We start from the raw sequence: 26,690 nt of genomic DNA, 5'->3' as shown, positions 1-26,690 counted from the left end.
CTCCCCCCCACACCTTAAAATCCTACTCTTTATTCCCTTTTGGTATTTCTATATGGGCTTTAAAAAAAAAAATCTAGGTAAGAAAAGAATTCTGTTGACCTTTTTTTTAGTTGAATTGTCTCATTCAGATATGCCCAAACGGTTCATTTTCCAGCAAAATTAAATAATATTAAAATATAAAATCAGGGGCGCCTGGGTGGCTCAGTGGGTTAAACCTCTGCCTTTGGCTCAGGTCATGATCTCAGGGTCCTGGGATCAAGCCCCTCACCGGGTTCTCTGCTCAGCAGGAAGCCTGCTTCCCCCTCTCTCTGCCTGCCTCTCTGCCTACTTGTGATCCCTGTCTGTCAAATAAATAAATAAAATCTTTAAAAAATATACAAAATCAGTTGATTATCTTGGGTTGTCATACCTCCACCATTTTGCATGACATAAATAATGCATGTTTTGCAATCAGTATGGAAAGATGCTGTAAATGATACTGAGCCCAGGGAGACTATTTTTAATCGGGTTAATATCAACTCTGCTTCAGTCGGCTGGCAAGTCTTTGCATATTTATTTTTTCGCAGAACAGCATTTAAAATTAGGATTTTTTTTTTTCTTCCTTGGTACAGAGCAGTAGTTCATTTTATGTGTCAAGAAGTTGTTCGATTATAGGAACAAGAACAACTGGTGTTGGTATTTCTAGCTGGCCTGCCTGCATTATGGCTTTGGTTTCTGAATTAAGTTAAAGAAACTTACTGAACAGCTACTATCACTTCAGGGACTATAATTTTCAAACCAAAAATTATAATGGACATCCAATCTGCTAAGATTCTATTTTCTTGGTTTATCTATTCATGAAAGTCCTGTCGGTGGAGGTACACAAACCCTAAATCACATTTAGGTATACAGTATTGAATAGATCGCCTTAATCGTGGAGAATAAAATTCCCAGAAACGGACCTTGCCCAAGGTCACCGAGGTAGAGCTTGTCCTTGAACTCAAGTCTGTTGATTCTAATGTAATGGCTGGATTAGTAAGAGAAATTGCATTCCCCAACCTTTGTACTTGAAAACAGGAGGGCTGACCCGGAGGGCCCTGCAGGGACTGGTAAATGCTTGAGGCTGTTGTCAACCTGGCTGAGCCACAGCAGCAAAGACTGACATCAGTGTGACATGTCATCATTTGTTTGATTAAAATATAGAAATAGAGGCAGAAGTGAAACTAGCGTTTGTCTGATAAGATCTCATACCATTGATTCATTTTATGCTGTAACATGAAGCATGTTACATCCTCATCCCTCTGTCAAGAGTAGCCCGTTTCCCTTACCTGCCTAGATGACAACAGACAATTGAGAGAAGGAGGGTTAGGGGCACCTGGGTGGCTCAGTCATTAAGCTGCTGCCTTTGGCACAGGTCATGGTCCCAGGGTCCTGGGATCAAGCTTCTCATCGGGCTCCTTGCTCAGCCAGAAGCCTGCTTCTCCCTCTCCCACTCTCCCTGCTTGTGTTCCCTCTCTCCCTGTCTCTCTCTCTCTCTCTGTCAAATAAATTAAAACAACAACAACAAAACAGAGAGAGAGAGAAGGAGAGTTGTCTTTAGGGGAAACGTCTCTTCCCTTTGATCTCCCAAGCCGGAGGTGAAAGGAAAGCTTTGGAAACTTCTTTCTTCCTTGGGGCGGACTCTGAGCCCCACTGACAGCCGCCGCAGGGAGATGCACCTAGTCCTGAGATGAGCTGAAAAGGCCTGGAGTTCCTTCCCCGGCTCGTATTGGTGGAGCACAACCAGGCGCCAGGCACCGCCCTGCCTGCCGGGGACATGGCAGGGAGCACCTGTGCTCCCAAGGGTTCCAGTGCCACAGCCCCGAGCTTCTCTGACTCGTGCAGGGCCCTGTTCCAGCCAGACCGCTTGCTCTGTGGGCTCCTTGGTGCTGGGCTCTGCACACGGTAGCCTCCATACTAATTATAAAAGTGTCTGCTCCGTGGTGTTGTACAGATGAAAGAGGCTGAGCCAGGGTGGGTAGTAAACATGCAATCACGCGATTACTATGAACTTTAGAATGATTCCCATTTGCAACAGCCACTTAACCTTATTAGGAGAGGCAGCAGGTATGATGGTTAGACACAAAGATTTGAGAGCCTGGCGCCGGGGGATTGAAACAGCGGGACGAGTTACTTCACTTCTCTGTGCCTCAGTTTCCCTGCCTGGTAAGGGGAAGAACAGCAAATAAGTTATCATGTAGTAAGTGTTCAAAGCAGTGCTGGTATATCATGAGAATTAGCCGTTGTGTGAGAAGAAAAATATCCTCCCAAAGGGGCTAGAGAGATTTCCTAGAGACTGAGGGGGAAGAGAACAGTGCCCGCCCAGCTTCCCAGCTCTCCAGCTAGTACTTCCCTAGGGAGAAGGAATAAACTGCAGGTTCCCAAGAGAAAACTACATCCTTAGCCTCAAGACAAGCCCTCCTCCTGGGGGACCACTAAAATGCCCCACGTGCGGCTCAGAGGGTTTTCTGAGAAGACTAGAGGAGGGGTCTTGGGATCCCTGATGAAATGCACAAAGGTTTTAGAACATGAGTACAGAGTCGTTTCTACTTATGAAAACAGAGCCTAGGCTCTCACCTGCTATCCAAAAGGGAATCTAGTTTTCCCGTGCAAGATTTTCCACAACAGAGAGCAATACATCTGGGAAATCAAAGAGAAGCCATTCAAATTCCCTACGGCTAGGGACGCCCCCGCCCCCCGCGACTCCCCATCCCCCAGCACAGTGAGTAGAGCGTATGACTCAGCGTCATGAGTTCAAGCCCCATGTTGGGTGTGTTGTCTACCTAAAATAAGTACACGTACACACACACCTACATCCATCCATACATATGTACCCTACGGTTAGACTTGAAATTAGTGAGAGCAGGCCCAGGAGAGAATGGCAGTGGGCCCCCACGTATGAAACACGGCACCAAGATGGACAGTTGTTTTTTTGTTTTTTTTTTTAATTAACATAATGTATTATTTGCCCCAGGGATGCGGGTCTGTGATTCATCAGTCTTACACAATTTACAGCACTCACCAAAGCACATACCCTCCCCAATGTCCATCACCCAGCCACCCTATGCCTACCCCCCTCTCCCCGGCAACCCTCAGTTTGTATCCTGAGATTAAGAGTCTCTTACAGTTTGTCCCCCTCTCGATCCCATCCTGTTTCACTTTTTCCCTTCCTTCCCCCCACAATCCCCTGCCCTGCCTCTCAAATGTGTGTATTTTTAATTGAACGCCTTATTATTATTTTAACACATATGGAAGAAATAAAGCTAACACACCAAACTGGTGAGTTTATGGAGATGATTGTTTAGGATTTAGTCAAATTAAAAAGGACAGTTCATAGAAACAGCAGAAGCATAGGAACAATATAGAAAAGTTGTGAGAGTAGTTGAAAACGACTCTGGGCTTAGGAGACTCTGGACCATGGTGTCCGTGAATAAAGCTCACAACTCACTGTAATCCCCCAAGGTGGGTGTATCTGGGAGAGGGGAGAGGTAGGGACCTTCCCGCTTCAAACAGTCTTAACCCTGAAGGAACGCCTAGGTTGAAAGAGATACAAATCAGAACATTCCTTTCCAAATCAGAGAGGAAGTTCCCTTGCTGCTTGCAAACATTTTCACAGTGAAGCCTCTTGAACTGGGCAGTCATCAACCCACCAGTAAAACTACTATGCAGTTTCTTTCTTTCTTTTTTTTTTTTTTAAGATTTTATTTATTTTTTTGACAGAGATCACAAGTAGGCAGAGAGGCAGGCAGAGAGAGGAAGGGAAGCAGGCTTCCTGCTGAGCAGAGAGCCCGATGTGGGGCTCGATCCCAGGACCCTGGGATCATGACCTGAGCCAAAGACAGAGGCTTTAACCCATTGAGCCACCCAGGCGCCCCTAGTATGCAGTTTCTGAAGTAACACTGAAGCATGGTGTGATACCTCCAGAATACTGTAAATCTTTGTAACATTTTCTATCTCTGATGCTATTACACCGTGACTTAATATTTGTGAAGTGCACGGATCGGTGCCTGGCCCCTTTTAAGTGTTTTAAGTGCCATAATTCATCAAGCCAAAAGATACTACTGGTTGCAAGAGAGCCATCATTATTTTATTTTTCTGCTTTAAAGAAAACCCCAGAACAGAAAAACCACTCTCAGTTAAGCTGTGACACAACGCTGATTAGAAAGACGCATCCTGGGATGCCTGGCTGGCTCTGTCCATGGAGCGCAAGACATGATCTTGGGGCCGTGGGTTGGAGCCCTATGTTGGGGGTAGATATTGCTTAAAAAAATGGACATCCTGATTTCAGAATATTAGGATATGAAGAAAATGCATCTTGGAATTGGTGAGCTATGTTAGCTCTTCATTTATAACATGTTAGGTTGGAACTGTTCCTTGACCATAGAAAATGGTCCTTTGGGAGCAACATCTTGGGCTGACTGCTTTGCCTGCTGGGGGCTCCTTGCTGTTTAAAGAAGAGTTTACTGTAGCTGCAGTGCAGCCAGGGATAGACAAGAATTGGAGACCTGAGTTGACACAGACTAACAAAAAATATGGAAAATAGTGTCATGTTTCATTTCACTTCACAGAGTACTTTCCTGTCCCTGAGGTGATCTTTTTTCACTGAAACCCAGTATGTGTGTGTGTGTACATTTTATAAATACGTGCTCAGGAGAAAAATAACCATACAAAAGACATGTAGAGATGCAACAAATGCAACATTTTTTTTTTTAAGATTTTATTTATTTATTTATTTGACAGAGAGAAATCACAAGTAAGCAGAGAGGCAGGCAGAGAGAGAGGAGGAAGCAGGCTCCCTGCTGAGCAGAAAGCCCGATGTGGGGCTCGAACCCAGGACCTGGGATCATGACCCGAGCCGAAGGCAGCGGCTTAACCCACTGAGCCACCCAGGCGCCCCAACAAATGCAACATTTTAACAACCATATTTCCACACAGATACTTTATATAAAAATACCATATATGCACTTAAAATTTGTGCATTTTACTGTCTCTCGTTTTTGTTTTTGTTTTTGTTTTTTTTGACAGACCTTTTTTCCCTCCTCTGCTCAATGTTGCCCACTTGCTATGTACCATCCATACGTTGCCCTCTGATTGTGTCATTGCATAAAACCAACCCTACCCCAAGAGGCATTGGGGGTTGGGGCCATTAGCAATCTTTTTCCATTTTCAAGATCTTCATAGCAGCCCCTGGGGGTCTGAGAGACTGAGTGATTTGTGGGGGACCTGTGGGTAAGTAGCCCAGGATCCTGGCTGGGAGGGCCAGTCTTTGAAAGCTGCCCATGACTTTTTGGAGATCAACTTGGTCACAGATAGAGCCCGCAACCCGAGACAGCCCCAGTTCATGCCTCATGTTCTGGCTTTATTAACAGCACTCTCTTCTGCACTCAGAGTGTCCCTGTTTAGATGATAAATGACGCCTGCTCTAGTTGCTTCCAGATTGACTTGGGCCAGCCCTGGCTAGGAGACTGCTGGCCCTCTGATCCCGGAGCCAGCATCTGTCTGCACTTAGCGATCATGTTGGGAGTTAGTTGTGGTATGGCGGAAGGAACAATGACAAGGAAGTCAGCCCTGGCCCTTTGTCACAGGGATTAACTGAGATCGTGGAAGTGGAGATGTTACACAAATATGGAACTTTGGGTCAGGTCACATATACTTAACATGAATGATAACTAATGAGCCCATGTCTGTATTCCTTGAGGGCTCCCCACACTGGATGTGCCAGATCCCCAGTGTACTTTTCCTTCGCCAGCTCCTCCAAGCAGAGATTACGTTACAATCCCGGGACTCACTTTACCATTTGTGAAATAGTGACTTGCAGGGCAGTGAGAATTAAATGAGATCATGTAAAGTACATTGGCACCTGTTGATGGGTTCAGTAAATGTTAGTTCCTCTGACGCTAAGGGATTTGTTGGCTACAGACTGCATCATCCCTCCCCACCCCCGCTACTCCCCCAGAAACACTGCTTTGCACTCCATTCACTGCAGTTCAACATACCCACACATGCTTGCTTCAAACATACATGTTCACATCACCAAAATGGGGGGGTGGTCTGAATTCCATCAAGTGGAGAGTCATTGCAATCCCAGTATGAGTTTACAGTGCCGGGCTCAGAGGAAACAAATATTTATGGTTGATTCCCCCCGCCCCCATCATTTGCCATAGAAGTGTTTCGTTCCAGTCAAATAGCAGAACTTCAAAAGGTAGAAATCCTAGACTGTCAATTAAAAGATTAAAGGACAACAGAGAGTTCTGTTCCTTTCCTGTTATGACTCACTAGGACAAAAAAAATCCCATTAAAAAACAAGCCCTGTTCAACCGCAGGCCAGAGCCTTACCCCATTGTCCATTGTTCACAATCAGAATATGGTTTATCTGCCTTTTAGGGTGATACCCTTGAAACATTGGAAGTATTCTAGTCCCAGGTCTTTTGGAAATCAGATCTGCCATCCTGTTATGCTCATGGACCCGCTAAACATCCCAGACATGATAATATCTTGTCATGTAGGCAACATCTCCCAATCTACTTTTCAGACCTGGAAGGGGCACAGAACCCAGGCGTACAGTGATGATCCCAGCTTCGGGATAGGCCCATCAACGCCCAACACCACCCCCAGACAATTCTCGAATGTATCGGCATCCTTTTCAACATTTCTATTTATTTGGTTATTTTACTGACGCATGCCTATATGGTTAAAAAAAATAATAATAAGTTAACTGCAGAGAAGTTTGAAATGGAAAGTAGAAGACACCCTTCTCCCAAAACCCCAGGCTTTCTTCCCAATGGAACCTTGTGTATCTTTCAAGAAAGCAATGAAACACGTGTCTTTTAAGAATTTTCGACAGTTGCCGTCACTCTCTGCTTCAGTCCACATATCGATTGCTGTTTTCATGACCCTGGGTGTCTTGAAGATACTTCTATGTCAGCAGAAGCAGATTCCTTTTAACGACTGCTGGAACTCCTTTGTAGGGTCTGCCCTCTTCTCATCCGGCCCCAAATCATGTGTCCAGTTTTCCCCAAAACAAACTTTGCAACAGTGAGCAGGCTTTTATGTACATCATGGCACACGCACTTGGTGTATCTTAAGGTAAATTCCTAAAAAGAATTACTGGAACAAAGAGAGTGTGAGTTTTATTTTTATTTAAGTAACTATTTATATATTGGTCTGCGTGACTAGAATTTTGATCCCTGTTTCTACAGTGCTCTCTAAAAATACTGTGCAGTATACTCTTCCTGGAAGAGGATAAGGTATTTATTGATCACCCCCCTCCCAGCCAGGCCCTGCCCAACACTAGGCCTATTGTGTTTCCACAACGCATTTCATGGCCTCCCTCTTCTGGGTGTCTGAAAGGCGTTCAAGACTTACCCTGTGTCTGGTCTCCTCCTCGCTCCTGGATTAACCAGAGAAGAAAACTGCTCACTGAGACACTAGTGAGAGTGGCTGTGGCAGGCAGGGGCTCCCCTCAAGGCCCCCCAAACACCCTCAAGCCCCTTCACCCCACCCCACCCCACCCCTGCCTCCCCACGCTGAGGGAAGGTAGGGTTTCAAAGGAGAACAATCCCTACCTTTGTGTGCTGACTCACCTTTGCTCTTCCTGGTCCCCACCCTGGTAAACACTCACCAGTGAGGGACACTCCACCTTTTAAAGTCAAGAGAGTCAGCGACCGGGCGCCTTCCTTGGCATGAGGGACTCCTGTGTCTTGGTGCTACCTCCTAAATGTGAGGAACAGACCAGGCCATTATGTGGACATGGATGGACTCCACTTTCCAGAACGTGTGTGTGAATCCATTGCTTTTTTTTTTTTTAAAGATTTTATTTATTTATTTGACAGACAGAGATCACAAGTAGACAGAGAGGCAGGCAGAGAGAGAGAGAGAAGATGAAGCAGGCTCCCTGTGGAGCAGACAGCCCGACGCGGGGCTTGATCCCAGGACCCTGGGATCATGACCTGGGCCGAAGGCAGAGGCTTTAACCCACTGAGCCACCGAGGCGCCCCTCCATTGCTTTTTAATAAACGGAATAGTTGTTAGAAACCACATATGGAGGGAGCGCGGGGGTGGCTGGGTGGGTTAAGTGACGGACTCTTGCCTTGGGCGGCTCAGGTCATGATCTCATGGTCGTGGGATCGAGCCCTGTGTCAAGCTGCTGACTCAGCCCGAGTCTGCTTGAGGTCTTCTCCCCCTCGTCCCCACCAACTCAGGCGTGCTCATGCACACTCTCATTCATAAATGAATGAATGAATGAATAAATAAATAATCTTAAAGAAAGAAAGAAAGAAAGAAACCAAACATGGACCCACGAAAGTCTGCATTCAATCCTTATTAACAGGAAATATCTCCCTTCCTCATTGCAATAACTGTCAGGGCTAAGAGTAACATTTATCATCAACTTTATTGTGATTTTCATGTTCTTTTTTTTTTTTTTTTTTCTTAGCTGGCACATCAGCAGCTATATTCCTTCCTTTGCACAGTGCTGCCATGCTCTTTAAGGACTATAGGATGTATAATTGCTGAGTACCCCTACTTGTTTAAAATGTTCCTATTTTTAGTGTGGAAACAAAAATTGAGTTACCTACCTGAGAAGAAGCCCACAGAAGAGAAGGAAGCTGACTCTTGTTGTGGGGATAGCCTGGTAAGCCAGGCCTTTGCCAGCTGAAGAAAATGGCCCTTCTCAGATGGGGAAGTCCCTGTCGCTGTCCTTCCGTCTCCCAGTGCACAAGGCAGCCAGTCCTACCCCTACCCTCCCAGTCAGGAGTGGGAGGAAGCAGCCAAGGGGTCAGGTTATTTGTCCCAGAAATACTGTTCATGTTCTCACAGCCATAGCACAGTAGTTTGTGATCTGAAGGTCATGTTCAGCCTCTGCTTCCGGGGACATTGTCTAGGAGTATAAAATGATAACCATTTTTCCACAGTGTTCCCACTTGCTGCCTGCCCACAGCTGTGTTCCGTGGAAGACCTCTATCTAGAAAAGTCATGCTATGATCAAACTTGATCGTCCCCTACAGAAAAACAGAAAATAGTTTTCTGTTTCACTGTGGGGAATTTTCAAGCAAGGATGAGAGCCTGCGCATCTCTGTTCGGTTCCCTAGCTTCTCCAACGAAGTTCTCACGCTGTGCTAGAACTGCCCCTGCCCAGCCCTGGCTCCACTTTCATTTATCCATGGGGTGGATTCTGATCTTGTCCTTGATAATCCACATGGGTCAATTTTCCCCAAAGGCTCTGATTGTTCCTACACTTTCTAGCTACCTTCCCTCTCCCACTTTACTTCATCTGAATTGTTTTTTGGGGGAGGGGGCAGGGGGGCTGATACGGGGAAAGAGAAAGGAGAAAGGAATAGTAAGGTGGGGGTCATTAAAGATGGAGAAGTTACAATTAGAAGACCTTGGACAATTAAGTTTTTTTCATTAGTATAACAGATAATCATATACAGTATGGGCGATGATTGTGAAGGTTGAATGAGTTCCCGAATATCATTGCCTCAGGGAAGGAGGGACGGGGGTGGGGGGGAGGTATATGTGACCAACTGGGTATAGGAAATGCACCAAATAAAACATAAGTCCAGTGTTTCAGTCTTTGATGCTAAGAGAAAGTGGTCATTAACAAAGATTATAGGTCTTTTTAATGATCAATTCAGTTTTGGAGACAGTCTGTCATTCTGGGGCCATCTTAAACTAAACTGTTGGAAATACCCAGTAAAGTCACCAGGGAGACCATGTAAAGAAACCATGATGTTTAAATGAATTCATAATCATAGAGACTTGGGTTCGCGTCTTACCCTTGCTGCTTCCTAGTTAGGAAGTCTGTTTCTTTCCGCACAGCATGGGAATGTTAACCCCTTTCTCACTGAGTTGATGGCAGTAGCAGAAGGAGCAGCCACCACAAATCAAATGGCCGATTGCTTTGCTTGTGGTAAGCGCTTCATCTCACTATTGGTTCCTTATCCTTTTATAGAGAGAGGTCTAAAGAGACATGTGGAACTCTGGTGTCCGCAGATATTTGAGACCATGAGTCCGTGAACTCCACAAGGAGGCCCTGTTTTCATGAGGAATAACTGCCATTAGAAGGAGGACAGTGGACCAGACGGGTATATCTCACTCTGCTGTGAGACAGAGAAAAGACAGTCAGATTGGATACCAAGACCAACCTGGGTCACCTTGAGAAGCCAGTTTCTGTGGCTCGGTACCAACGTATACCCTGTGACACAGAGCACCTCCATTTCTTGTCCTTTGCAGACATTAAATAACGGCTTGTTGATACCCTTCTGTTTTATTAATCTGTGCTTACATTTTCAAAGAGAAAATAACATTTTTTGACCTCTTAAGTAGATGGCTATTTATTGGGGTTAAAAACAAACACACATACCTCCTGGTTAGGTACTCCGTGGCCTCAGTTTTTGATGAAGAATAATTTTTTGTGAGTGCCCAGAGAATAATCAAGAAAAGAAGGGAGGGGAGGAGTTGCGGGGAACCTTTATCTGTTTGGAAGTAGACGGTGGACCTTGGATTGCGACCGAGTGAGTCCTGTGCAGCCAGTGCTTTTTCCCTCTTTCTGCTTTGCCACAAGAGGAAGTAGGTGTGGTGAGGTCTGGGGTAGTTTTGTAGAACTGATGCTGCTTGTGGTTCTGTGAAAGCCAAATATATCATATAAAGAGTCCCTGTGCAAGGCAGCATGGGTGGCAAGCCTTCCAGAACCCTTTTCTGGAGCGCGAGCCCATGGCACTGGTATGCCTTCCCTATGGTAACTCTTTCCTGCCTGGTTTTTAAAAACTGCTTTCCCCAGAGCCCCTTAGAATGGATCTTATAAAGGACCCATGTCTCCTACAGAGAAAAAACATTAAATAAATTTTCCAAAACAAGATTTAAAGTGGTATTTATCTTGTTTCCTTCCACTTCCCCTTTCTCTCGAAGAACCTCCTTAGGACCTTTTCTCATCCTAGTTTATATGTCTGAGCGTGTGGCCTTTTTAGATATCCTTATTACCCTTGTTCAGAAATTTTCTCTTTTATCCAAACCCCCCAAAACAGTGAGCTTCCGGGAAGGGGGCAGGAGCTGAGTCTCACTCAGGTCAATGTCCACCACACTTGGGCAGCACGCAACATCTCCAGTAGGATGCACGAAGGGAGTGAGGGAAGGGAGGATCTTCTAATATCTTGTCCTATTCATTTGCCGTTATCTCATACATATCAGATTGTTGCCCCAGTGAGTCTAGATTATAATGACTGTTCCTCCTTGACTCATCTTTTCTGGCAAATTCAAAATATTTTAGATCCACTTCAAATGGCACCTTCTCCAGGAGGTTGGTTCTGTCTTCCCTAGGACAAAGAAGTCTTCAGCACTCCTGGGACACCCATTTTACATGTGTTTACATACTGACTGTTGCTGATGCATGTGCTACTTCCGTCAATATCGAGGTGTCCTTTAGTGGACATGAGTTCCTCAAGGGCAGCCACCACGGTGCTCCCAGCTGCCTCTAACTCCAGAACTTGACACATAGCATAACATGCAGGGATCCCACTGCAGACGTGCCAAGCGAAAGGAAGTCCTGCTGGCCAAGGGTGTTGAGAGACCACTTCTGGTATTAGGTCATAAATCCAATGAGCAGACAAGGGCTACAGTTTCATCTCTCCAAGGAGGCCATGGAGCTGGATGAGGTCCTCCTGTCCACGGCACCTTCTGTAATCCCATTTCCTTATGAATAGAGCAGTGATCAGCCATCAAAATGTACCTTATCTTTTGAATCTGGAAGGCCAATATTAACGTAGACCGTGGAAGTTTATGGAGAGAAACTAATTTGGATGGCTTGAGAAATTAGGCCAATGTGACCTAGCCATTGTGTGATACATACTACTGCTTCTGAGTTCTGTCATATAATTTGCAAAATAAATGTAGAAAGTTTCTGTTTTATCACCTATTGTACTGTTAATTCTACAAAACAATAAGGTTGAAGGAATTATTGGAGACAGTTGCTCATTTTTTTAAAAGATTTTATTCATTTGAGAGAGAGAGAGCACGACGGGGGTGAGGGGCAGAGGGAGAAGCAGACTCCATCCAGACGCGGACTCTATCCCGGGACCCCAGGATCATGATCTGAGCTGAAGACAAATGCTTAAGGGACTGAGCCACCCAGGGGTCCTGACCATTGATCATTTATTGTGTTATACTCAAGATACTCTTCAGTACTTTATATATGTTATCTTAGTTAATCCTTACAGGAACTCTATAAAGTGGGTCTTAATTTCTCCTCTTTTACAAATGAGAGAAGAGCAGCTTAAGGGACACAGTGAGCCTGTGTAACTTTTCCTCCCTTCTCTTAGTTCATAGGTGGCAAAGCTGAAATTTAAATCCAGATCTGTTAATAACAAAATCTTTGTTCTGCTCATTGTGCAGCATTTGATATAAGGAATATTTGGGAGCTTCGTGGCTTTTTTTCCCCCACCAGGAGAAAATAAAGCATCCTAATTATTGTGTGTTTTCTGTTCACAGGGAAGCAAAGGTGTCTACCGGTACCACTGGCAAAGCCACAATGTTAAGCACAGCGGCGTGGATGACATGGTCCTGCTCTCCAAGATCACAGAGAACGCCATCGTGGAGAATCTGAAGAAGAGATACATGGATGACTACATTTTTGTATCCTTTATTAGTTTCTACGGACTTTTCTAAGTAAGACGACCATACCCACGGTAAAATGCGATGTGTTGTTAGCATGAGAAGATCCACCTGAAATTCTGAACTTGACACTATGCACTCAAGTTCTTTTCACTGTTTCAGAACTTGGTTTTGTACTTTTCTGTCCTCTTTGTTAAGGTTGTGGGAAGGGCAAAGATGATGCTAAATTATTTTCCTGGCATTTCACAAAATCAAGAACCAGCCAGTATTCATCTGTTTCGATCAATGGCACTGTACCTTTGACGTGCTTTAGCTACGCACGTGGGGTCTAAAACCTCTGCTGTTCCTAAGGGAAAAGTCCTGATCTGCAGAGAGTTCTGTCGATAGAGCTCCCTAATTGCAATTAGACAGTTAAGTCCGGACCTAAAAGGTTTTCAAGAGATTGCCTCATGCAAAAAATATGCAATTTTGCCAGTTTTTCTGCATTCTTATGTTTACTAAAGGAAACATGAGACGTGAAGATCAACTATTGAACATGCCTGACATTCTTGAGTTGTTCTTTATGTTTCAATTTTAGCTTGCCAGATGCCGTTTTTTACAGGGCTTTCAAAAATTCAGAATGGAAATTTGATTCAAATGTGTGTTGACTTCATTATAAACAGAGAACTGTGATATTTGCTTAAGTTCCTACAGGATTCAGTTTTGTTTGGTACAACTATATAAAGATCTCTTAGTGGAGTTATTGTAGAGTTTTAGATATGCAAAGATCTGTGCAAATCTATATTGCGATACCGGGAGGTTTAACTGGGATGCTCTTGGTAACTTCGGAAGGCACCGTGTCTCAGAGGACCATTAAAGGTAGAGTCTTTGCAGCTGGTGTTGCATACACTGTAGGTCTTAACCCCAAAGGCTTGAAGAGGTCTAGTTTTCACATCTGTAGCTTCTGTTTGTTATTCATACCACTCATTTGCCTATTAGTTAAAAGCACCCATATGTATACAACAATATTTTTGCAGGAAATGCCTTTCTCTTCATCGGTGAGTGGGGAGTTGAACATACCAGGATAGACCAATACGTATATTAGTAATGCTCATTAGTAATCCTAATTAACAGAATTACTCTAAGACACTTGCATGGTTCAGACCAGTACTGTGCTATTTCTTATCGACCACAGGAAATTTTACCCAATCTGTCGGTAAACACCTAAACCCCTGCTTTGAAGCATTAACAGATATATTTGGACTTGTTAACTACATTAATAATAGCGTCTCGATCGGGGGCGTGGCCTACCACCTGCAAATGAAGTCTGCCCACTGCCCATTTTATACCCAAGGTTTTATTGAGATATAGCCGTACTCACTCTTGATTTGTTGTTAATGCCTGCTTGTAGTCTGCAAAGGCCAGGGTGAGTAGTTGCCACACAACCATTGGACCTAAAATAATTATAAGGCCCTTTACAGAAAACATTTGCTGACTCCTACTTTAGTATGTGCTGCCAAAACGAGCACTCTTGCTGACTGCTAGGTACCTGTGCAGAGCTTCCTTTTAATTTAATTGTACGGAAGCAGTTGTATCGAGTGCTTAAGTTTTCCTTTTATTTGGTCAAAAAATTTGAAACGTGCTCACTCGAACGTGGGCTTATCATCATGAAAACATGTTAATCACTTTTATGGGCAAGTCCCGTGGCATAGGGGAACTGGCAGGGGCTGGGTACAGGCTGTGAATCTGGACTGTCTGGCTTCCAGCCTTACTCTGCACGGGCTTGCTGACCTCCTGCAGGGTTTGTGATCCGTGTGGCTTGATTTCCTCACGTGTAAAATGGGAATGATACTGAAATCTCCTGCATGAGGCCGTTGTAAGGTTAAATGAAATTATGAATGCAGTGAGTAACAGTAAGCATTACTTATTATAATCATACACTAAGGCAAGTATAGAAGTTCCTTCCGCATTTCTGGGTTACGTTCCAGAAATTCAATTTTAAAGTTGCTTCTTGAAAATTCAAATGCATTTTACCATGGAAACTGTTTTAAATGGAGGATTGGTTTATTGACGAGCCCATAAAAGGTGAATTTCCACTGAATACAGTTGAACAAATTATTTATTGGAATGTTCTTAGAACTTGGGCTCAGCTTATTATGTTACTTACATAGAAACATGGTAATTGAAAGCTGAGTAAGAAAAAAATGCTAGTGGTTATCAACAGCCAGTCCATCGTCAAGCTGGACAGACTCACTTCTCCCTATAAAGAGAGTTTACCCTCTAAAACTAGGGACTTTCTTTCATACATCTTCTTAAAAAACACGAACTCTTTAAAGCAGTATGTGTTCATTTGACATGATTTATAAAATGCAGTCAACCAGAAAGGAGAACACTAACATCACCTACAATCCCACCATAATCTCTTGGTGTATATTTTTCAGTATAACTGCATATAGACATGCATATATAAATATAAATAACAAATATAAATACATATATTTTGGGGGTCTTTCTTATTAATTTTAACAAAAATGGCCTCATCTTGCCTCGGACTGTATTTAGTTGCATGCATAATTCTTTGCATCATGCATTGTGTTAAGTATTCATTGGAAATCTGTTGACTATCAAGATTTGCTTTTTATATTCAGACTGCAGAATTTTTAAATGACTCACACAGAGGGTGCTGATTACGAGCCTTTGAATTATTGCCTTTGAATCAATGGCTGACTAATCGTGTGTTCTACCAAGGAAATGAGTTAGTTGACCACTAATGGCCTCTTGTTTTAGAGATCTCTACCCACTCAGTACAAGAGAAACTCAGCATCCGCATGCTTTCCATCAAGAACACAGAGCAGCGTTCAGCTTTGAGGAAGCTTGACGATTCCTTTGGATGTTTATGAAATAATACCAAAGGTCTAACTGCGATGTTTGCCTCTGTTAAGTGATAAAAGCCTCCTTCATCCAGTCAGTGCTATAGGAATATTATTACGATGGAGTAAGATTATTTTAAACAAGAGAAATTTTTTCCCTCTCACTCCTAAGCTCAGTAGTTAAGGCAAGAAGAGATTCGATTTCCTATTAAGTTCTGCATCGAATACCAGCACGTTGTTTCATATTGAAGGTCCGCATTTGGAGCAATCAATTGTTAATGCTTTCAGGCTGAATACACTTTTCTTTGTTCTACATTAGGGGGAAAAATCTGCTTAGAAAATGCTAACACTGTTTACCAATAAAGCCCTGTAATTTTCAGCTATTTATCCTAAGACAAGGAAGGTTTAGTTTATCATCCGTTTTTTTTTCCTGAATGTTGCTACACTTCTTAAAATTACATTCTAAAATACATGAGGAAAACACTGCCGTCTTCGCTCTTGTGCTTGGCCAGACATCCTTTATAGCCACTTTGCTGACGAAAATAGTTCCTGTGCAGAGCATTCCATGCTCATTTGGTCCAACTTTCTCCCAACTTGTTTTTACTCAAAGACCACGCTCAAGTGTGTTTGGCATTTTCAGCCCTTGAATTAGTTGAGGCTCTTGGGCCAGAGCAGCCAGAGCCCAAGGCCGTGCAGTAGTTCCGAGTGAGGCTTGGCCCTTGGCCGTCCATTCAGGTGGAGCGGGCGGCATGCTGGAGGGACATGTTGGTCTGGTGGCTGGAGCCCGGGGCTCAAGGTCCTGCTCGACTGGTGTCCCCATATGTGTCTTCAGGCAAGTCCTCTCACCTCCCCGTTCCTCCTCAGTGATAAATCCAGGGAAGTCACCTAGATTAGTTGGGGGAATTCACCGACTGTTAAAAACATTTTTTTAAGTTAAGCTCAACTTTAACTGTTAAGACCATAGAAGTTGTACTACCATCCCATTTCATAAAAGGAAGAATATTCTAATACCCTGAAAGTAGAAAGGAAATAATCTAAGACTAAAGGATGGTCCTTTATATTGAATACATTGAGCTTTACGAAAAATTCAGGGCATGTTTCTTTTTTTTTGTCATTGTCGCTGCAGAACAATGAAAACCCATAGATCCACCACCAGCTTTTGAGAACTAATCAGTGAACGTTCTGTTGGGTCTCTTCCGTCTCATCTATTCTGTCAGACAAGATGGCATGTATTTTGTTTTTGTCTGGTTAGTGCGTGTATGTGTGTGTGTGTTTATGTGTGTTTGTGTATCGTAGCCTCCTACCTCCATACATTCTGAAAATTAACCTTGGGCCACACCTTCACAGCCAAAGGTTACGTGGGTAGAGACAGTTTACGTTCCGATTATACCTGAGCTGCTTTTTCCGAAGGCACGCCTGAATTATGTAGTAGGGAGTGGGAGTGAGTTGTCTGGGAAATAACCCAACCCAGCTTTTCTGGGTCTCAGAAAAGTAGCTGAGATCTCCACAGACACAGCCAGGTGAAAAACCGGACAGGCTTTTGGATAAACCATTAGGCCAGATTCACACCTGAAATAACTAAACTATATTTGTTTTCTTCAGATTCTAAACTAATCTCTTTTCTCAGATCTTCTGACTTAGGGAAGTGTGTAGCTGCTTAGCACAGACACAAGCCACATTATTCTTCTCAAACCAAACTTTATTTTTCAGGAATCCTCCCAAATTATACTGAGTTTGAGAGCCTTACTGGGAGGTTGAGGGAATAGCTATAATTTTCCCTCCTCTCCTGAGTCACTAATTCAGGATTGGCCTAGAATAATCTGAAAGAGGTTTTTTTCTCTGTCTTCTTATGAGGCCTTTACCCAAATTTATGTAGATGACTTAGTGAAAATCAAGACTTTCTTTTTTTAAAGATTTTATTTATTTATTTGACAGAGAGATCACAAGTAGGGAGAGAGGCAGGCAGAGTGGGAGCGGGAAGCAGGCTCCCTGTTGAGCAGAGAGTCCGATGGGGGGCTCGATCCCAGCACCTTGAGATCATGATCATGACCTGAGCCAAAGGCAGAGGCTTAACCCACTGAGCCACCCAGGTGCTCCGAAAATCAAGACTTTCTAAGATGTTTTTTTGACAAAGCAGATTATCAATAGTAAAAAAATAAAAATAAAGTATGGTTTCCTACAAGAGCTCTCATGCAGCCCAGTCCATGTTTGTCCAGTAGCTGAGGGCTTGATGGGTAGGAAAGGGTTGGTGGGGAGCTCATGTCTGTGGCTCATGTCCTCAGGCAGCTCATTCTTCTCCATGTGCAGTGCTGATTTCTCTAGAACAGTGACATTCACAGCATTTCCTTTACAACTAAGGGAAGGCACACCCCACCTCCTCCACGGAAAGATGGAACTTGGTCAGGTGTGTTTACATCTGGCAATAAGTGGACCCCTAGACCTCTCCCCTTCTGACATGAGGAAGGTCACAGCATTGCTGTATTTCTTGAAAACTGGGTTTACCATAAGAATCACTGTATTTCAAACGTAGTGATCCAAAGGGACACGTACACCCGAATGTTTATAGCAGCAATGTCCACAATAGCCAAACTATGGAAAGAACCTAGATGTCCATCAACAGATGAATGGATAAAGAAGATGTGGTGTATATATATACAATGGAATACTATGCAGCCATCAAAAGAAATGAAATCTTGCCATTTGCAATGACGTGGATGGAACTAGAGGGTATTATGCTTAGTGAAATAAGTCAATCGGAGAAAGACAACTATCATACGATCTCCCTGATATGAGGAAGTGGAGATGCAATGTGGGGGGCTTGGGAGGTAGGAAAAGAATAAATGAAACAAGATGGGATCGGGAGGGAGACAAACCATAAGAGACTCTTAATCCCACAGAACAAACTGAGGGTTGCTGGGGGGAGGGGAGTGGGGAGAGGGTGGTGGGGTTATGGACATTGGGGGGGGGGTGCTGTTCTGTGAAGTGTGTAAACCTGGCGATTCACAGACCTGTACCCCTGGGGCTAAAAATACATTATATGTTTATTTAAAAATTAAAAAATTTTAAAAATTTTTTTAAAGTAAATAAATAATTAATTAATGGGGGGGGGAGAATCACTGTTATTTGTTTAGCATGAGAGTCAGAACGAGGGCCAGACTGTATTCATTCAGTTTTGATTTGGTCCCTATCATGTGAAAGAGGATACTGAAAAAAATCAACTAAGGGTTATAGAATTTGAGTTACCAAAGAATCACAGACTCTAAAATACAAGAGGTAAAAGATCTCTAATTGAGCCCCTGACCATCCTGTATGAAATCCTCGTGTCGCCAATTCAGGATTGCCAGGTAGAATGTAGAATGCCTGGTTAAATTTGAATTTCAGATAAACACCAAATTGCTTTTTTAGTGTAAGTGCATCCTGAGTATTGCTTGAGGCATACCTATTTGGGGGGGGGGGGTGAAAATCTCTCTCTCTCTATATATATACATATGAAACAGATTATTTATTGTTTATCTGAACTTCAAATTTAACAGAGCATTTTGTATTTCATTTGATAAATCTTGGTAATGCTACCAGTAACGATAACAGTATTTATAATAACAACAATACTGGCTAACTTAGAAAGACATTATAGCTTGTGGGTTAAGAGTAGATTCTAGAACCAGACTGCCCCAGTTTGGTTTGAGTCCTAGCCCTGCTACTTACTAAGTGACGTGGAGCGAGTTTTGTGGTTGTTGTTGTTAATTTTTGAATTTTTTTTTCTAAGCAGCTTTTAAAAATTTCTCTATGCCTCAGTTTCCTCATAGTAAAACAGGAGTAAAAGGGTAATAGGGTTGATGTTAGGAACTTAATTTGTACCCCGTAAATGTGTTTGTCTCTGATCAGTGGTCGTATGACCAACACTAGCAGAGTCTTGGCTACAACATTATGGCTGTTTCTTATCTGCTTAATAATTTTTAATGATAAATTTATTTGTTCTAAATCTTGCCTCAAAAAATAAGTGCTTAGACCTGTACCCCTGGGGATAAAAATATATTATATGTTTAAAAAAAATAAAATTAATTAAAAAAAATAAGTGCTTACTTTGGCAGCACATATACTAAAAAATAAACAGAGCATTTCTAATCTGTCGTTAGCCTCACCCGACTTTGGCTCTTGAGCTGGGCCATTCTTGTGATTCTTCACTGATTTTCAGTTAGGATTCCCCTGGTCACAGGCATTTGCTCTTAGTGGCCATGGCTGAACTACCACGAACTGCCCCTGGGTTAGCGCCAGGTGCATCTGGCTGTGCTCTTCCAATGGCCCTTTTCTCCTCGACTACTCTTCCCCGTACAGCCCTTCCAAGTCTGACGATTGTTCTGGTCCACGAAAAGAGAAGCAGAATTGCCACCAGATCATTCCATGTTTTCACCTTCTTGTATAAATATTAATTTTCAAGTATTACCTGACCCATCCCACATTTGACTCATTGGTGTTAAATAATAATACCAAAGCCGTATCTCCAAGATGCTAACATGGGACGCAACCAGCATCTCAAAGGATACGGATTAAGGAAATTGCTGAACCTTCTATACTCTATTGTCTATCAAGTAGGTGGTATTGTACCCCATCATCCATTAGCCACAGCTTAGAAACGTGACTTGCCCAAGGTCAGAGTTGAACTGAGCTTGGGTAAAGTAGGCATTCTGACCAGTTTCCCTTGCTGCTCTATTTGACACCCAGGTCCTTGATAAAAATATATAAATGTCCCCTTGGGGGAGGAAATGTCACAGCTTTACATCTTTCACTTCAGATTTTCCAAACATTTCAAAATCCTTGATTAAAAGAAATGACTTTGAGTGTGTATATTTTGTTATGTTTGTTGTTTTCTCTCTCTCTTTTTAAATCCTTGTTTTTCCTCTATGAAGGGAGGGAGTTTAACACTTCTGTCTGTTTAGTTCACCACTGTATCCCCAGCATCCAGAACCGTGCCTGGCATGTTGTGGACACCCCATTCAAGCTAGTCGATTACTGAATAAATGGAGACTTTTTAATGTTATAATAATACTTCATCTGTTGGGGTATATTAAAATGTGTTTATAAAACAGTTAAGACTTGGTATAAATTCTTTCTCTTCTGATTAGCTTTCCTGGATTCCCCATGCAGAAATAATACCTTCTTCCCCTACGCCTGACCTGTGTGGGTTTGTGATTTTCTGCTCCAAATAATGTCTTACAGATAAAACTCCGTTCCCCATAGCTTCTAAGGAGTAGGACTGTTCAGTTCGTCTTGTATCCCTCTGTTTGTTAAATGAGTAAGTGAGTACATTTTTAGTCTACCTAAAAGATATGAAAGTTTGCAGGGAAAAAATGGTATTTGAACAAAGGAATGATAACTGCTCTTTTCACTCCTAGGTCAGTTCTGTTTTGTGTTGTTTTGTGTTTTCTTAGCCATACATGTCACCAGTCTTAAAAGGATGTGCTTCAGATAATTTAAAATAATGATTTCTTTTTGGAGCACCTTGGTAATTAAGCTCATTACTCTTCCTGGAAAGGAACAAAACCTGAGCCAGTTGGTAATTGCTCTTGTCTTTATTTGTAATCTTTTAGAAAACAAGTATCTGAGCTTTTTGTTTGAACAGTCATTATGAATTCTTGATAACATCTGGTTACTTAATTTGAAAAATGTGTAGCTATGAAGATTAATGCTGGACCTTAACTGGATATAAATTCAGACATACATAGGATCCGTATTAATCTCAGTCAACCCTTTCAAGCAGATGCCGTATTTTGGGGAAAAGGAAATTGAAATGTACCAAGGAGCGGTAAGTTATATGCCACATAAATTACTGTAGTGTTTGGGGCTTTTATGATGCATAAGTAATTTTTCTTGAAGTTGGCAATACATTTGCATTTTCTTACTGTGAATTATTTATTGGGGAAGCTCAAGTGGGTGACATCGTTTGTTTTTTAATGATGTGCTGCTCTAAAAAGCATAGGACTATCTAATATAGGAATATTGTATACAAAATTAGTCAAATAGGATGTAAGACCTACAGTTTGGTGGGGGAGGCAGGGCTCCCTCCTTCCACACAGGCCACAGAATTCTAAGGACTGAAAAATCAGTTAACAGGTAAAAGAATAAATAGGGCAATAGAACCATTCCCTCCAAATCAGAACCTTAGTTAGCTATGGCTCTGCATGGAACCTGAAAAATGAATTTTTTCGTGACTTCTTTATTAATGTCACTCTGGTCCCTATTCAGATCCAGCTCCGTAGCCATTTCAGTTGTCTGATAAAAACAGAAACTGTAAATCTGATGACTATATTTCCTGACATCCCCAGGCCACCCCTTCCCTGCCTCTTTCCCCTTCTCTCCTCTGCAGCAGAAGCACGAGAGCGTTCATTAATCCTGACCCCTGGAAAACAAACAAAAGAGAGCCCACACAAATTCATCAGTTGAAGTGGAAGGCAATTTACCCAGAGCAAGAGCCCAGCCCATTGTTGCCGGATGAATGGTGCTGGTAGCTGGAGCCCAAGGAGGCTGCCACGCGAAAGACCTTTGATAATGCTGCCTTTATGGGAGCCCGGCACAAGGGACACTCTGTCAGCAGAGGCTGGGCCCTGCCCTGGCGTCCTGAGCAGCGGCCCCCCGGAGCAGCAGGCTTGGAGCTGGCTCGGCATTCTCAATGATGGCCAAGGCCAAGGCGGGGTGGATGGGAGTGCTGTGCATTCATGTCGTTTCTCTCCCATCCTCTGAAAACTGTTGTTACACGAGTCCCTTTTGGATTCTTTATCTCTTAAAAAGTTCTCTTTAAAGAAATGCCCCGGAATTTTAAAAGATATATTTATTCTTAGCTGCTAATGGTAAGAGTTGTAAAATCGGTGTTTACTGAATGCTAAGTACTGTGTTCCATCACCACAGTCATTAAACAGCCCTGGGTGCTGACTGTGTGTTACCGTCCAGCCCCATTTCACAGATGAGGAGAGTAAGGCTCAGAGAAGTTAAGTACACAGCTCTTTTGAGTGTAGGACAATATTATCCCTACTTGAGAGCTGGGACCAGTTTAGGGTGACAGAGTCCAAATGTCTTCTCACTGTATCTGCCATGCTCTTCCCTCTCTGATGTGAGTTAGTCTTAAATGTAAGGCAACATCTTTCTTCAGAATCATAGCACATGAACTATTTTTCTTTTGAGTGATTTTTGAGGTAGTGATGTTAAATCTCAAGAAGCTGAGGAAAGTGGGGAGCGAAATCGTCCTGACACAGTGAATTTACTGGTGAATTTGTATTCGGGAGTAGCTCATAGCTAAGCCAGCCCATGAGTCTAAAGCCTCAGGAGGATATCTTGGTGTGGTAGGATTTTTTTTTTTTTCCTCCCCAATGAGGTGAAACAAACTGGTCAAATCAGTTTATCCCTTTAAAGAACTACTACCCCTCTTGCCCTCTTCTTAGGGAAAATGTTTGGGTTTTCTCCTCATTCTTGGATGGTGACCCTTCATTCCTTCTGGGCTTCCCATTTCTTCTGGGCTTCCAGCATCTCCGACTTACCTCTTAGAAAAAAGTTATGTAGGACTTTAGAATTCCAGTAAAAGTCAGATCCAGGTTTTTAGTAGGCCTCTCGTAAGACTTGTTGCCCGGATGTCTTCAGAAACATTTAGAAATGGAATGTGATCGGCGAGGCGTGTTGGGAGGAAGGGTGTGGTGCCAGAGTTACCTGAAGACATCTTCCCATCTGAAGGCTGAATCACAGCTTTGCTGACGGAGGAGTCCTTTCCGGTCCCGTCTTCATTTCTTAGGTGTAAACTCCTGAGGACCTAGGCAAGCTTATGAATTCCTGTGTTATACAAGCCTTCAGATTGGAACTGTACAGGGGCAAATCCATTGCTAAGACCGAGAAAAAAATGTGACGTGTCACTCTCTCTGACCATGGTTTTGCTTTTGTTTTTTTTGCTTCTCTAGGCACAGTATGAAAACCCACCACATATCTATGCTCTGGCAGATAATATGTTCAGAAACATGATCATTGACAGAGAGAACCAGTGTGTCATCATCAGGTATGGGAAAGAGCCTTCTTCAGAGTAGAAGGCGTGAGACCCTGGTGGAGTTCACGTTCACGGTCAAGGAATGCTGTTTTTTTTCTATAGGTGCTGGGGTCAGAAGCTGATTGATGTACCCAAGAAACGAGCAGGCTGTCTGCTTTGTCTTGGTTTATTTTATAACTCTAAGTTGTAAAAGATTTTGCTTCCCTCGGGTTATGGTTTATACTTCTGTCGTGGGAGGCAGTAAGGCTCGAGGGCACATAGTGCTAGCCTGCCTGAACTAGCGTCCTGAAATATCTCCCCTCCCACTTGACCACTGGCTTCACTCTGAACTGGAGATCTTTTATGTCAGGAATACATGAAGTGTGCTTCTCTATTTTGTCAGCAGGAGTCCTTTTCCCTAAGTCCCTCTTTTTCCTTTCCTTAATAATTTCGTAGTTCAAGTTCAAACTTTTTCAGTATCCTTTGTTGTTCGCTTTTAATCTACTGAGGGCATCCCTGGCAAACACCAGGCTTAGGTGTCTGTGGCTGCATCTCAGAATCCTTCCAACCTGAGCCAACTCTGAGTCTTTGCTGGGTTTAAGTGCTTTCACGATTTTGTTTATTATGATGAACATTTTCAAACATATGGAAAACAGACGCATCCATATTCCCATCACTTAGAACTCAACGGCGATTCACATTCTGTCATATTTGCATTCCTCTTTTTAGTTCTTCCCTTTTTTTAACTGAAGTGCTTTTGAAGAATTTTAAGCTCTGGGTATTTACAAACAAAGATGAGAAAGAGAATTATAATTATATATTATATATGTATATAATATATATTATAATACACTCCTGTGGATCTGTTTCTAAGCTTATGCAGATCTTACTCTCTTGGCCAATGCTCTGGTCCTTCTGTCCTGCCCCTACTTGGTTATTTAAAGCAAATCCCAGGTCGAGAATCATTTCACTTTGTCACTGAATTAGGATGTGCCTCTCAATGATCGTTCTTACCATACCTGAAAAATGAATAATCCTTTTAAAGTTATCTAGTGTTACCCGTATCCAAATTCCATGTCTTGTTTTCACTCAGGCTCCCAACAAGGCTCACACAGAGCCCTTAGATGTTTGTGTCTCAGGACTCTTGATCATTAACTATTTTCTCTGATTCTTTTTGTTTACTTGGCTCTTGTTTGTTAAAGAAAAAGTTATTTGTTCTGCAGAATTTTCCACAGTCTGGGATTAGCTGGTTATGTACTGTGTAACATTGCACTGTTCCCTGGATTTCCTATAAATTTGTCATTAGATCTAAAAGTTTGATCAGGTTTGGATTTACTATTTTGGCAGAAATGTTTCATCCGTGATGCTGTGCACTTAGGGCCTATTGGCCTTTTGGTGTGCTGTTCAGACAACCATTGGGTCCATCCAATATAAATTCTCATTTCACGTCATGGTTTAGTTAGTGGTTGAAAAATATTTGTTTTCTAATTCTGTCATTCCTTCTACATTTATTACTTGGAATTCTTTTATTGGGTTACTTAAAATACAATTTATGTGGGGAAAACTAGATATAAGGCTTGATTTGTTGCCTTTACTTACCAACTTTTGAAGCAATGAATTGATGCCCTTAGCAACCTCCCAGAGTAAACTGTTTTTGTTTTTGGTTTTTTTTCAGCGTCTTTCCAAACAAATGGGTTTTAAATATGTTACCTGTTTACTTACGTGATGATTTTTCTTTGGGGCTCAAATGGTCCTATCTTCGGCCATTGAGAGCCATTTGTATTGGCTCCTAAGTCCCTTTGACGTGACCCCAATAGACTTTGATGGTTTCCTTAGTTAAGATGTCAGGCTCTGGGGCGCCTGGGTGGCTCAGTGAGTTAAAGCCTCTGCCTTCGGCTCGGGTCATGATCCCAGGGTCCTGGGATCGAGCCCCTCATCGGACTCTCTGCTCGTCAGGGGGCCTGCTTCCTCCCCACCACCACCTCTGCCTGCCTCTCTGCCTACTTATGATCTTTCTCTGTCAAATAAATAAATAAAATCTTTAAAAAAAAAAAAAAGATGTCAGGCTCTTAGGACACTTGGCTGGCTCAGTGGGTGGAGCATGTGGCTCTTGATCTCGGGGTTTTGAGTTCTAGCCCCGTGTTGGGGGTAAAGATTGCTTCAAAAAAAAAAAAAAAAAAAAAGACGAATAAAAGGTACAGGCTCTCTTGTGCATTTTCTGCTGAGCCCTGGAGTCAGACATGTCACCAAAAAGTTCATTTTACTGGGAAATGGGCCTTAGAGACCACCAGTCTAGTCACTAAGAATGTTAAAAGGCCAAAAAAAGTGAACTTTTTTAAGAAAAACATGAGTACATACTGAGAATTTCCAGTTCATTTTTAAGATTATGGGGGGGGTGGGGGGTTAGGTGAGCCCGGTGGTGGGTATTAAGGAGGCACATATTGTATGGAGCACTGGGTGTGGTGCATAAACAACAAATCTTAGAACACTGAAAATAAATAGATAAATAAAGTCAAGCTCTAGTTAAAAAAAAATTATAGGGTGTTTGCTTCTTTGATATCTATATTTGCACCCCATTTTTCTTTCTTTTTTTTTTTAGATCTATCTATTTTAGAGACCATTACATGCAAGTGGGGGGAGGGGCAGAGGGATAGAATCTCAAGCAGACTCCCCACTGAGCGTAGAACTCAACTCTGGGCTCAGTCCCACCACCCATGAGATCCTGACCTGAGCTGAAACCCAGAGTCAGACACCTAACCAACTGAGCCACCCAGGTGCCCTGTTCCCCATTTTTCTTATGCTGAAAATCTTGGTTCCTGATGACATTATCACAGGTAATTGCTTTAAACTGTGTGTGCAAAAAGTACAAATATAAATGAATAAACATATATAATAGATAAAGCAAATAAGTTTTGTTAATGCTTTAAAATAACTAGCAATATTATTAATAGCACTACTGAGTTCACTTTAAAATTTGTTATTCTTTTGTCCATAGAATGTACAGTTAAAATATTGGGTCTTGGGGCGCCTGGGTGGCTCAGTGGGTTAAAGCCTATGCCTTCGGCTCAGGTAATGATCCCAGGGTCCTGGGATTGAGCCCCGCATCGGGCTCTCCACTCAGCGGGAAGCCTGCTTCTCTTCCTCTCTCTCTCTGCCTGCCTCTCTGCCTACTTGTAATCTCTGTCTGTCAAATAAATAAAATCTTAAAAAATAAT

General features: G+C 42.7%; 1 protein-coding gene across 1 annotated transcript in view; it reads left to right on the top strand.

Annotated features, from left to right (window-relative positions):
* Positions 1 to 26,690, top strand: part of MYO1E (myosin IE) — a 195,724-nt gene that overhangs the window by 69,352 nt on the left and 99,682 nt on the right. Inside the window, exons 2-4 of the mRNA XM_047738442.1 lie at positions 12,502 to 12,645; positions 21,187 to 21,276; positions 23,414 to 23,508. Of these exons, the coding sequence (XP_047594398.1) occupies positions 12,502 to 12,645; positions 21,187 to 21,276; positions 23,414 to 23,508 (329 nt within the window). The remainder of the gene's footprint in view (positions 1 to 12,501; positions 12,646 to 21,186; positions 21,277 to 23,413; positions 23,509 to 26,690) is intronic.

This window comes from Lutra lutra, chromosome 7, assembly GCF_902655055.1.
Source record: "Lutra lutra chromosome 7, mLutLut1.2, whole genome shotgun sequence".
NCBI classification, from domain to species: Eukaryota; Metazoa; Chordata; class Mammalia; order Carnivora; family Mustelidae; genus Lutra; species Lutra lutra.
This window is presented reverse-complemented; position numbering and strand designations above follow the sequence as displayed.